General features: G+C 35.9%; 1 protein-coding gene across 2 annotated transcripts; it reads left to right on the forward strand.

Moving 5' to 3' along the window:
• Window positions 1-126: 126 nt before the first annotated feature.
• CCDC59 (coiled-coil domain containing 59) lies at window positions 127-9,567 on the forward strand. Of its 2 annotated transcripts, none has more exons than XM_044677252.1 (4): window positions 127-356; window positions 3,265-3,484; window positions 6,599-6,698; window positions 9,371-9,567. In XM_044677252.1, the coding sequence occupies exons 1-4, from the start codon at window positions 173-175 to the stop codon at window positions 9,530-9,532; spliced, it is 666 nt and encodes a 221-aa protein (XP_044533187.1). In that variant the 5' UTR covers window positions 127-172; the 3' UTR covers window positions 9,533-9,567. The 2 variants fall into 2 exon arrangements, with proteins under 2 accessions (XP_044533187.1, XP_044533188.1); XM_044677253.1 differs by having other exon boundaries at window positions 131-356; window positions 3,265-3,552.
• The last annotated feature ends 4,787 nt before the right edge of the window (window positions 9,568-14,354 follow it).

Genomic DNA, 14,354 nt, shown 5'->3' on the forward strand with positions numbered 1-14,354 from the left:
TCTCAGTCCCTGGCTGCAGGTGGCGCCCAGGCGGCCGCGGGGCTCGTTTCAACTAAAGGGGCGGAGCACAGGCACGGAGTGACGTGCCCTCCGACGGGTCACCTGATCGACTTCCTGTGCGTGATGACGTACTCGGCTCCGCGATTGCTGCTGGTCCCAGACGAGCAGGAACATGGCTCCAGCGAAGCGCTCTGGTGTGGTCCGCGCTCGAGGGCCCCGAGGGCCCCGAACCCGAGGAGCCCAATCCCAGGGCGGACCGGCAAGAAGCCCCGAATTCAAGAAGAAGAAGCTCCTGCAACAGAAACGGACATGGCGGGCGAACACGCAGAAGGCTTTTTCAGGCAGCGTTCGCGAGGGTGAGTAACATACGTGGCCTTTTGAGGCCTAGTAGAGCCCGAGTGTGGGCGGGAGGGGCGGATCCCATGCCGGGAATCAGCTCGGCCACCATTAATGACTTTCGCTAACCTGTGGGAGGCAGCACACGCGGTCCGCCTCGGAGCCCGGGATGGACGCCTGGAATCAGGATCCACCTCTGATTTGTGTGGGCTGTAGGACCCAGCGCTTGGTATAGGGCCTGGTGCACAGTAGGCGCCGAATTAATGTGTATTTGCTTAGTTTCCTTCACTTCCCTGTTCTCGCGCGCATTTCATTAAGACTAGAAAATGCTGAACTGCCATAGTGGAGGGAATTTTCTCTTTGGGGAGTTCCCTGTACTACTGCAACTTCAGGCACCATCCCGATGAGACGATATTGGTAAAGAGCTTAGCACAGTGCCGGGCACGTGGTAAGCCCAGTACTTCCTGTTTAAAATCGGTAATGCTTGTAAAGGTCTGAGCACCACGCCTCGCAAACAATGGCGCTAGATTAACGTTTATTACTTTCTTCCATACTCTGGCCTCTTACCTAACACCTAACCATCACTTGGATAAAGGCTGAATTTGAAGGAGCTCTGCTGATAAAATGAGAGAACTGAATCAGATTTGGAATCCGGAAGACCAGAATTCGAATTCAGCCTCCAACACGTTATGATTTATGTGGTCCTAGGCAGGTCACTTAATCTGTTTGCCCCAGTTTCCTTATCTATAAAATGAAGATAATAATAGCATTTACCTGCCAGGGTTGCCCTGAAGATCAAATTGGGATAATTTTAAGCCCATAACACAATGCCTGGCATATGATATATGTTACTTATGATAGATGTAAATGTTAGCTGCAATAATTACTGTTATGAAATATATAACAAATTATTGAAATACTATAAAATAATGTAAAATGATACTATTATTAAATGTAAAATATGTAATAAAAATACTATTGCAAATATAAAGTAGCAATGTAAATACCAATATTATAAAGTATTAACAAAATGATTAAAATACAGTTGAGCATAAGAAATGTTAATATGTGGTATTCCAAGTCAACGTGTGACCTTCGGGGATCCTTATGCATGATTTAGTGGCCTGTTTCATTTGAGTTTGACAGCATTGGTATTGAGGATAAGATTTCTTTTTGCTAACTCTATCCAAAGGCCTCAATATTATCTACAAGTACAGCCTTCTCAATTAAGGGGAATAAGGCTATGAAAGCCACCCTCTAGATTTTACAGGCACAGTTAGGTGCTGGAGAAGATAGAGCACTAGCCTGAATTCAGAAAGTCATGAGTTCAAGTTTGTCCTCAGACACTTAGGAACCATGTGATCCAGGGCAAGTCACTTAACTGTTGCCTACCTCAGTTTCCCCAGTTGTAAAATGGAGATAATAATAGCACCTACTTCACAATGATGTTGTAATGAAAGAGTTACCCTGATGGGAAACCAGCTGAGGAAAGAGAAGGCAGGATCAGCATTTTTTAACATAAACCTGTATGTATCCTGGGGGTCTTAAGTCCACTAAAATGAAATAATTTTCAATTGGTATTTGCTTGATTAAATAGATATTCACCAGGCACTGAGCCAGGAATTGTGGCGTTAAAAGGAGATGTTGACAAAGGAAAATAGCTTTGCCTTAGTAACTTGCATGTAGAGGTGGGAAACACCATATTAAAGGCTATCATTTTACACATATAATAACATCCCTGAGGAAATTTAGATACAGGTTAAATATCTTGAACAGAGTCACATTGGGAATAGGAGTAGAGTTGGGATTCAAAACCAGGTTCTCAGACTCCAACTCCAGTATTATCATTCCTTCATGCTCTCTCTGTCTTCTGAAATTTACTGCCTGATCATGGACAAGATGTATCACCTGTCTGCACCTCAGCTGTAGAATAGGGAAAATACTATCTATAGAACTTGCTTCCTAGAGTTATTAGGAAGAAAGCACTTTATGAATTTTAAAGAACTGTACAAAAGGAGGCTCTTCATACATAATTGTCTCTGGGAGCAAAAATTAGGTCTTGGTAAGAACATTCATCAGAGTTTTGGGTGGGTGGTTTGGAAGCCATTTTCAAAACTTAGAATCAATGGGAAGATTTTTTTCCCTTCCTAATTGTAAACATTTGTAATTGAGGCAACATGGCTAATGGATAGAGCGTTGAATTTAGTGTCAACCACTAAATTCTGGCGAGCTTGGGAAAGTCAGTTAACCTCTTAGGACCTCAGTTTATTGTTGGTCTAGATCAATGATGGGCAAACTTTTTAAAGAGGGGGCCAAAGGAAAGGAAATGCTCATCTGCCAGTCTGTTTCTAAGGCAACTCTTTCAAAGTTGCATTGTGTTGTATCCTACTCATTGTATTCGTCAGATTAGGAATAATGGCACAGCCAGATAGAACATTTCAGGTTGCCTGCATCTGGCCCACAGGCTATAGTTTGCCCATCACTGGTCTAGATCTGAAAATTTTCTTAGCTCTAAATCATGTCATCTTAATATCTGAGGACTCACTTAACAGCTTTTGGTACAAATAGGGCTTTATTCTGATTCCTTAATGTAGTAAAATAAAATAATGTAAATGCTAAACATCTCATTTCCTTAAGTTGCTTATATATGCACAGAGTATGGATAGCATCATGTCTCCTTTCTATAACAAATTTAAAAAATAAGCAGCAAAGAGCATGCCATCCTTGCTGTTGTTTCTTATTGTGCTTTTTAAAAATTGAAACCATATAAAACGATTGTACTTTATGATGATGACATGATACAAAAGTTATGTTTAATTGATAGTTTTTAATTTGATTGAAATATTAGATTTATAGATGATCTTAACATTTAAAATTGTTTCCTTTATTTATGTTAACTTGTTGCTCTCATTTTTTTTTTCAATTTAGGACAAGGATTTGCATTTCAGAGAAAACAAAAAATTCAGCAGGAGTACAAAAAATTACTAAAGAAAGAAAAAAAGGCAAAGATTTCTCAAGAGTCTCAGTTTACAGAAAAATATCCTGAGCATTTAAAACATCTTTATTTAGCTGAAGAAGAAATGCTCAGGAAACAAGATAAAAAAGAAAAAGAACAATTGCCAGAAGAAAAGTCTAGCGTGTCGATGAAGTATGTTTTCTCTCTCTTGTTTAAATCCTGGAATTTAAAACCAGGCTTTGTTGGCTATTTTGACGAAGGTATTGTGAAAACTTATTAAGAAATTACATTTTTTCTTACTGAATTATTTTAATTACCATAATCAAATGAAAATGTATTCATAGAGTATTTGAATGAATTGGGAAGTACGATTGCATATAGGAAAGAGTATTGGACTGTGAATAAGATCTTAACCACCAATGATGCACTCTAATGACCTGGGAAAGTCAAGTTTAGATAAAATGCCAGGCCTGGAGACCTGGGTTAAAATGTGACCTCAGACACTTCCTTACTGTGCGACCCTGGGCAAGTGATTTAATGATAATTACCCTTGTTGCTCTTCTGTATAAGAACTGATAACTAAGACAAAAGGTAAGGGTTTAAAAATGAATAAATAGGGGCAGCTGGGTAGCTCAGTGGATTGAGAGTCAGGCCTAGAGACCGGAGGTCCTAGGTCCAAATCTGGCCTCAGACACTTCCCAGCTGTGTGACCCTGGGTAAGTCACTTGACATTGCCCACCCTTACCACTCTTCCACCTAGGAGCCAATACACAGAAGTTAAGGGTTTAAAAAAAAAGAAATTTTAAAAAAATGAATAAATAAAAGACCATATCTAAGGTTCCTTACATTTTAAAATTCCCTAACTCCAAATTATATGTCATAAGTGAGTAGAATGGTACAAACCTCTACTTTGAGATTTTTCTCATCTCTCCACAACTGCTTTTTTTTTTTTTTTTTAATTGACACCAATCAGTGGTAGTTAGATGGCTCAGTGGATTGAGAGCCAGGCCTAGAGATAGGAGGTCCTAGGTTCAAATCTGACCTCAGACATTTCTTACCTCTGTGACCCTGGGCAAGTTACTTTGCCTGTATTGTCTAACCGTTACCACCTTTATGCCTTGGAACCAATACGTGACATGGATTCTAAGATGGAACGCAAGGGTTTAAAAAATAAAATTAACACAAGCTGTAGCCCTTCTTTGACTATAAAACTGCTATCTGGTGAGAAATGCTAAAGTATAGCAAAATGTAAAGTGGGTAAGAAAACATTCTTTGTAAAGTATCATAGAGGGAGATAAGTGTATTTTAAAATATAAAACAATGTGACAACTCTCCTAAAAGTAGTAAAAATTGTTTTCTGATTGTAGAAAAAGAACTCATTTCTCACTAGCTAAATAAGTTATAGCACCATTGAGATGGTAGAATTTGAATTGGACCTTGAAGGTTATTAAGATTTTCAGCAGGCTGGATAAATGGCAATGAGAAAGGAAAAGCATTTCAGATGAAGGGAATGGCCATGTGTAGATCAAAGTGACTCACTGATAACCATGCAAGTTCAAAATGAGTCAGTTATGTGATATGGCCACCAGAGAAAACTAATGTGATTTAGAGCATCACTAAAATAGGGTTGGCTTCCCAAAGTGAAATTATAGTTTTGCTATTCTCTGCCTTGGTTATAACCACATTTGTGTTCATTTCTGCCTACCATATGTTAGGATGGACACTGATGAGCTGTAATATAAAAGTGGGGGTAACCAGAATGATCAGGGGTGTCAGGTTCATGCCAAAAAGCCAGGGGAAGGAATTGTTTGTAGCCTGGAAAAGGAAGAGATTCAATGTAGAAATAATAGTTGCCTTTTAGTAATTGAAGTGCTGGGAGGTGGAAAATGAATTAGACTTGTTCTGTTTAGTCCTAGAAGTTAGAAATAGGAACAATGGAATGAAGCTACTAAGAGAAAGATTTAGGCTTTTTTTTTTTTTCCCTCAGAAATAGAGTGAATTGCCCTAGAAAGTAGTGGTTTACCCTTCCTTGGATGTCTTTTAGCAAGACTTAATGCCCCATTGTTGGGAATTTAAGGGAAATTCTTTTGGTTACTGGTTGGACTAGATGGCCCCTAAGATAGAGTGTTAGGACGCATTAAAGATAGTTTGGGATCAAATACAAGAAGGCCTTGAGAATGTAGATTTGCTCAGTAATTCAGTAAGAGTCAGGAAGATCTGAGTTCAAATCCAATCTTACACTATTAGCAATGTAACCTTGGGCAAGTCACTTAACTTCTTTCTGCCTCAGTTTCTTAATTTTAAAATAGGAAGAATAATACCTATGCCTCCCAAAGTTGTTAGGATCGAATGAGCTAATAAACTTTGCTTTACAAAATTACACTTAATATCTGTTCTCTTCCTCACTTCCTACACTCCAAGTGTATTTCTAGGCAAAGGTAAATGTAAATGTTAGAGAAGCTAAAAATTTGTTCTGGAGAAGGAAGGGATAATGTAGGAACAAAGTTCTTCTGCATAAAAGGATTGGTTGAGGGTTTAACTTTTGGAGAACAGAAATGCTTCTTCCCCTAAGCCTGAACAGAAAAAGGCAAGAGGAAGTTTTGATGTGGGCATATCAGTAAATGCAGGAGTTCTAACTAGATGGTGTCTGCAATTGTCAAACAGTAACAAAGGCCTTTTGAATAGAATGAATATGCAGTGGTCTTATTCTGTTGGATTTTGTTTCTTGTTCAATAGACTTATCAGTGTAGCAGATTGCTTATGTTTCCACTTTGAGCCTAGGCAGTTGTTTTTATGCTGAGGGATATACAAAGATGAATGGAATGGTGCTCTGCTTGAAGAAATTATGGTCCTTGCAGAGCAATGAGACACAAACAGTACTTTGTGACCCAGGAACAGAGAAAGCCTGAAAAGGGGAACAAGTCAGCAGTAAGGATTGGTTTGGTAATAGAGCTAAAGCTGGCATCATGGGTAAAAAAAGCCAGCCTATAAGCTAAGAAAACAAGTGTTCAAGTCCCACCTCTTATATACTGGCTTTATGACCTTGGACAAAGATCTTTTCAGCTCTCTTAAGTCCCTAGTTTTAATATACAGTGAGAATCTGCCTAGCAATTTGTTTCTAGCCGGTTCTAGTTTCTCTTTGTCCATGAAAGTAATAAAATCTGTCTTTAATATTTTATAATCCTGACTTTTCATGAAATGAGACACTTAAAATTTATTCGAGTTAGCAACATTTGACCTATTGCTAGGTTTAATGAATATCATTTTTTGGCCTTCATAACTTTTTTTACATTTGTTTTTTTATAGCCCTGTTGCCACTCCAAGAAGAAATAAGAAGAAAACATCAAATCAAAAAGCAAAAGAAGAATATGAGCAGGTACAAGCTAAGCGTGCAGCTAAGAAGCAGGTAAAATCTTTTTTTTTTTCTTTTTTTAAAGAATTAAACTCTTACCTTTAAAATCATGTATCATAATATGTAGTTAAATATTTTTACAGAGTTAATTTGCGTTCTGGCCTTTCATTCAAGATACTATTTTATCTATATGACTATAATGAACTTCAGTTATTCATATTTTAATAAATGAAAGAAATAAAATCTCATAATTTATCAGTCCCTTTGACTTTAAAACTGATCCATTAATATAGAGAACTCTAGGACTAGCTCTTATGATAAACCAAATTCATTTTGACCACTAAGAAAAACCAGTCTTTGCTGTAGTCTTTTTTTGTTGTATGTTGAGACAAGGTTATGAGATGAGGGACATAAAAATCTTTAAAATAGGTGTTTATTCTTATTATAGCCTTTTTTAACTTAGCAACAGGGGGCGTAAACTAAAATAGTGTCAAACTATTAAAAATTAGGACCCATAGATTGTCCTTGTTTTAAATACTTCAAAGTTGCTGGTATTATGCCACCTCTAAAAGTATTACAGCCTTCATCAAAGTAGTTCCAAATATGACTGAATAATGTTGCCAAAATTAATTTGTTCTATATCTTAACATCTCTTCATTTATGGCATTCCATTATTTTACTTTATTTTTGTTTTGTAACTGATAAGCCTTTTAAACTTCATCATGCCAATGAAGAATAAGACATTTAAAAATTTATGTTTGATAAGATGGCTTTATAGTCCATAGACTTATGACTCAGGGGGTGAAATAGAAACAGTATTTCTCTGTGGAGCTATTGAAACTTAGATAATTGGGAACATTGTGCTTTCTTCCACCTATCTGATGTTAACCATATTCTGAAATATGATACCAGATGAAGTAAACGAATGTTCCACTATAAAAATTTTTACATTCCTTTTTCACTTCACTTATCTGGAGCTAGACATTTTCATGTTTCTAAATGTTGACTTATTTGCTTGGAATTCGGTGTTTCAAAGTGGTAATGCGAAAGTTACTAGCAGTACCAGTGATTAAAAAAAAAGTAGAATGTTGAGTTTCACTGAAGGATCCAAATTGATTTTAAACATTATTGTTTCTTTTTATTTTTGTGGACAATTCACAAATATAAAACGTTCTCCATGTCCCTACATTCATGATTTTATCTACAAACTAGGGCAAATTAAGTCTCATCCTATGTGAAATTTCATTTTACATAATACATAATCCTGGAGCATTTGTCATAATGGCAAAAGTAGAACTCATGATAAGTGAAATCTTTTTTTTTTTTTTTCCTAAAAAAAATAATTGTAATTAAGTTGAGACTGCTGAAAAAAGCATTATGAGTCATTCTATTTTAAAATCTCAGTATGATAGGATCTTTCATAACTTTTGTATAGGATGACATTACATGTAAACATAAGCTATATTTAAAGGACTTCTATATTTTCTAACTGGAAGTCTTTAAGTAACCCTCTTAAATACCTTGGGTATTTATGAACTAATGGCATTTATTAAAGCACTTACTGTGTGCTATGTGCTGAACCTGGAAATACTTAGAAGAGAAGGTGAGACAGTTGGTGCTGTCCCAAGACCTTATGGAGACAGTATATTAGAGAAAGCCCAGTTACAGGACGAAGGGAAAGGCCCAGAAGTCCTAAGGAGTTAGTTTTGGCAGAGCAAGATCCCTGGGGTTGAGTCCAGTGATGGTTGTTGCATCAGAGTCTGACAGGATGTGGAGGAAAGGTAGCTGGGGTGGCCTGATTATCTCACTCAAAGGAATTTAGAACTGATGAGCCACATCTCATCCAGATAGCTTGGCAGCCAGTAGCCGGCAGAAAAGAGAAGACCTTATCGTTAAAATTCATTATCTCAGGAAATAAAAATAAATAAAATTGACATTAAAAGCTCATTTCAGAAGTCTTCAAGTAATAGAACTCATTTTAGGGTTTCAGGGTGGGTAGAGTCCTTCTATTCACACAAGTTACCATCTCTGCAACTTCATAAACAGTTTGAGAATTGCTGTAACCAAAAACATTCATCACTTTTCAGTTAATTTAGTGTTAGATTAGATTGATTCTTAGACAACAAACATAGAGTCTGTCACTGAAAGCTTGGAGCAACCTTCCAGAAGCCGGGGTGACTTCAGGGCCATTTAGGAAAAGTTCTGAGTAGGATGATTAAATGAGCTCTAAGGTTTTTTGCAAAAATATCATCTTAGTTCTTTCAGGGTCATAGAGTACATAATAACTAAATAATGATAAATAGCTCACACACATATCTTATTTCACATACATTACCTCATGTGTTTTTAACAACTTCATGACAAATGCTGGGCAAGGATTATCCTCATTTTATACCTGCTAAAGGTAAGGCCCCAAGTACAAGGTTACTCAGGGACCAAAGTGATACCTAAGACTTTTACCCAACAACACTGGCCTGTAAGAAATGAGACTCCCTGGAGTTAAGATAAAGTATCTCATCTTCTAAAATACAGTTCCTAACTTTATTCACAAATATTGAGATCAATTCTGTTTGGGAAATGTTTACATATTTACTATTTTATTATTCAGTACTTAAAATATAAAGCATATCCTCAGCAAAAATGTTATTTTTATGAAGAGCTGCTGCAAAAATACCTTAACTATTCATGTATATGCTACTAACAATTAAGATATTTCTTCATTTCAGGAGTTTGAAAAAAGAAAACAAGAGAGAGAAGAAGCACAACAGCGCTATAAAAAAAAGAAAATGGAAGCTTATAAAATATTGAGCAAAAAAACAAAAAAAGGACAACCAAATCTCAACTTACAAATGGAGTATCTTCTAAAGAAAATACAAGAGAAAAATTGAAACATTTTGTCCTTTAATAAACATTAAACAATATATTTTATGTTGTCTATGATTTCTTTTGAATTAATATACTTATTTGCCATTAGCAGCTCCTGTACTCACATTGAAGGTATTTTTACTTTAGTAGAAAACATTTTTAATAGCCATCAGCAAATAGTTACTTTTTTTTAACCCTTACCTTCCATCTTAGAATACTGTGTATTGGTTCTAAGATAGAAGAGTGGTAAGGGCTAGGCAATGGGGGTTAAGTGACTTGCCCAAGGTCACTCGGCTAGGAAGTGTCTGAGGCCATATTTGAAACCAGATCTCTGAGCCTGGCTCTTAATCCACTGAGCCACCTAGCTGCCCCTCAAAGAGTTACTTCTTAAAGAAGGCTGATCTTCTGATTTAGAATATAATATCTAGATGAATGGCAAGGTATATTTTTGCCAATTGACAAAATTAAATTGTTTTATTAAAATAGCTTTAGGGTATTTAAATCCTAATAAAACTTTAGGTAGCTATAATAACATCTGTTTGATTTTAACTATATATGTGTAGAGAAATAGTAATCCTTTCTTCTATTGAAAGCTTTCATCCAGAACTTGTAAATATTGTTCTCTTCTCCCCCACCCCAACACACACACACACTCTATTGGTGATGTTTACTAAATATGTTTTATGTACTTGCCCTTATCCATAGTAGCACTTGAAATAGTTTACATTCCACATACTTATATAGTACAAGAACATTCAGACGCTAAACTTAAATTTTATTTTCCTTTTTCCAATTATCGAATAGGCAGAAGCCAAGGGAAAATAAAAATAACACAAATGATAAAGTTTCTGATACCACTTAAATTCTATGCCAAATATTTAGGACATGGAATTTATTAAGTGGTAGAAGTGATAATTTAAGGGATGTCGGAGGCTGTAATTGGCATCTTTGAGTTTGTTATACATGATGGTTCTAGTAAAGAACTTATCTGTGATCAGTCCAGCACGAGAGAAAACTTTACACTTGACATCTATCAAATTATTTTATGGACAAAAACACCCTCCTTTTTCTTCCCTTCAAAATACTTTATATCCCCTTCTACAGGCCCCTGCAGCCTTTCCCCAGGCACTTTTGGATAGGTTGTTTTTTAGGGGTTGCTAGGACACCGTTCACTGCCACAATACTCCAGGGTAAATTTGATGCTCAATTTGCAACGATTCTACATGGTTGTATTCTTTAGGAAATGTTTTCATTTTTAAAAGATTTGTGATCAAATTGGAAATGATTTTAGTCTATTTTATATTTAATGTTCTCCAAAACCTATTCCAAAGTAGTCAGCTACGTGTCCTTAGAATTAATGAATTTTTGAGCTGTTAAAAGCTGCACCAAAGCCGCTACCTCAGTGTTTATTTTTATTAAATGTATTTCTTCAATTATGTACATATATTTGTACATATGGTTAATCAAGTTAATTTCTGATACTAAAGTGATTCCCCAAACCTTTTACCAGGAGTAGAGGAGAAAAACCACCAGTTTTGAATGATTGCCTTCTTCCAGCTATCTGAATTGTTACCAGAACCCTTCTCCAGCTGAAGTAGTGTCATAAACTCAGATCTTTTAAATACTGGAGGCTCTATCTTGAAAAATCACCAAGGAAGTATAAAAACACTTCTTGAAAACACTTGTTTAGTACCTGTAATCAAAACAAACACTGATTAATCTAGGGACATGTTAACTTAAAGAACAAGCCCATCTAAAATCTCTTTACATGGAGAAGATTAGCTCTAGGGCAAAACTAATCATTTGTGGACATTAAAAAGGTGAATACTCTTGGCTGTCTGGATCATTTCTCGTCTTTGGTCCAAGAATTTCCATTCCAAAGCTACTGCAATCTCCAGATAGGCCCCCAGGAAAATATTCGTATGTTGTACCCTGGGACAGCAGAAAATGCCCAGACTGGGGGAGTACATCCTTGAACCCAGCCTATAAGTCTAGCTCTGAAGGAAATTAAAACCCCACCTCTCTGACTCATACCTCCTACCAAAAGTCCAGGAAACTTAGGAACTGAGAGATCTCTGTCTGATTCACCAAAAAGTACTTTTCCATCAAATAATAGTTCAAGAAAAATTACGACTAACCCGAAATTTGAAATCCTGCCCCTTCTCTGCCCCTTTGAGTTCACCAGAAGTCACAACCCCTCTCTTAAGTAACATTTACAACTACCACCACCGAAGGGGAGAAAGAATTAGACGGTGTTCAAAATGTCCTCATCCATTCTCATTTGTACATCTACTATAATTCAACAAACAAAAGCACTTACTAAGCACAAAAACTGGGAGAAGTGAAACAGACGAGGTGGGGGGAATATACCAGACCTACATTTCTTTGGAAATTCCTTCTAAAAACAGGTCATCACCTCTGTTGCAATGTATAATCTCTAACCAGGGACACACAGTCTGTGCCAGAACTTGGGTCTTTTTGGCTCTAAGCCCAGTTCTCAGTGTTCTACCCTATCCTTCCACTGGTTCATGCTGGGGATTCAAGGACAAATGAAACCGTCCCTCCCACCGTGGACTTTCCATTCTGTGGGAGGATGTACAGATGGACACAGATAAGGAAATCAGCCTGGCACGTTCCCCAATGGTTTAAGTTTCTCCTGTAGTCCATGGTTCATGTAGCAGGTCTAGGGTGCGGGTTTGAAGTATTCTGTGGAGCATTTACTTATCATCTATTATACAGAGAGCATCGCACTAGGCACACACAGATACAAGGATCACGTTAGACATTTCCCCTTATAATCTAATGCGGAAATGTGGTCCACAACGATAATAGAGAATAACACACAGTACATAAATTCATTTTAAAGGGTGCACAGAAAATGCTATGTAAGAGCTCAAGAGGAAAAGATTGTTTCTATTAGCAGGATCCGGAAAGAAAACTGGGGTTTCCATTTTTACTAAGTAAGGATTTCAGAAGCAGACTGAGCATTTCAGGAATAAGCCACAAAAAGGAGCCAAAGAATGGGGTAGTCTGGGTTGGCTGGGAAGCTAGAGTGAAAAGCCTTGGATTAGTCATCAGAACCTAGGTTTGAATCCTTCATCCTTCCACTAACTTTATTTTATTATATTTATTTATTATTTATATTAATTATTATAAAATAATTATTCTTTAATATTTATAATAATTATTGTTAAATAATTATTATTCTTTAATACTTATAATGAATATTATTAAATAATTATTATTCTTTAATATTTATAATGAATATTATTAAATAATCATTATTCTTTAATATTTATAATTATTATTAGATAATTATTCTTTAATGTTTATGATGATTATTATTAAATAATTATTATTCCTTAATATTTAAGATAATTATTATTAGATAATAATTATTCTTTAGTATTTATAATCATTGTTAAATAATAATTATTCTTTAATGTTTATAATAGTAATTATTAAATATTTATTCTTTAATATTTATAATAGTAATTATTATTATTTAAAATATGATTATTTTAAATAAATTGCTACAATTCTCTGGGCCTGACTTTATCTGTAAAATTAGGGAGTTCGACCAGAAAGCTTCTGAGGCCCTTTCCATTCCTAATTCGTAATCCTAGAGTCATTCAATGGGAATATATATAATTTTTTTTTCTGAAATGAATGTATTTTTAAAAAGAAGAAAATTTCCTATACTAAAAAAAAGGTTCACAATAGCAAGGCATAATCTGAAATTAGAACTATTTCTCAAGTGACATTGTGATGAATATGTTATCAGTGTCTTTTAAAAAAACTTTGTGATATGTAAAATTAATCCTTTTAGAGTGCTTCTTTATAATGGGATTTGTTACAATATTCTTTTATAAAGAAATATTTATAAATCTTTATTTATTTTATTTTTATATAATATATATTTATATAATATATTATATATAAATGTAATATTTATATATTAAATAATATTTAAATATTACAATGATATAAAGCTAAGGAAAAAAGCAGGATAGGCCTCTAAGAGAATAAGTGGCAAAGAAGGTTCTGACCTGTATTGGGAGAGAAAATTCCCCACCAGTGGATGGTGGAATCACAAAAATCTGATTTCAAATCCAACCTTACTCACTTACTTCCTGTGTGACCTTGAGCAAATCACCTTAACTTCATTTGCCTCCATTTTTTTAATCTATAAAATGGAGATAAGAATAGCATCTTCCTCCAAGATTTGTTCACATGAGATAATTGTCAAGTGCTTAGCACGATGCCTGGCACATAGTAAGAGCTCTATAACCGTTCACTGTTGCTGTCACTACTTGTATAAAATCCCACATCCCACCCCAAAATGAAACAGAACGGCTCAAATAATAAAAGACTGAGCTGGTCCATGTTCAGCCACCAGCTTGCTGGATATTATGCTTGACATTTTAAGAACTGCATGATTAAATTTTTCTTCATTACTTTCTTAAGTCTTGACAACAAAATTAATGAAGTCCTATTTTGTAGTGTTTACTTACTTCCAAGGTGTAAATGCTCACCCTGAAAACTGAACAACCTGCTCCCAGAATGAGCTGCTCTCTACCCCTGAGAGTTATAGAGATCTAAAATAGGATGGTGGCCTGGACACAGAACAGGCCATAGTGATGGAAAAGAGAGGTGTGGAAGAGGGTAGGGTCAAAGCTCTGCTTCTAGGAAATGGGACAAATGCTGAGGAAGTCAGAAGGAAGAAGAGGGGTGAGGGGTGAGGGCGGGAGTTCAATCCTTGCTGCATCCGTAGACCTTGACTTTGGCTCATCCCTTTCCTTTGGTGCCACCGAGCAACCCAAATTTACTTAATATTAGCCAGTC

The sequence above is a fragment of the Gracilinanus agilis genome, chromosome 5 (genome assembly GCF_016433145.1).
Source record: "Gracilinanus agilis isolate LMUSP501 chromosome 5, AgileGrace, whole genome shotgun sequence".
NCBI lineage: Eukaryota > Metazoa > Chordata > Mammalia > Didelphimorphia > Didelphidae > Gracilinanus > Gracilinanus agilis.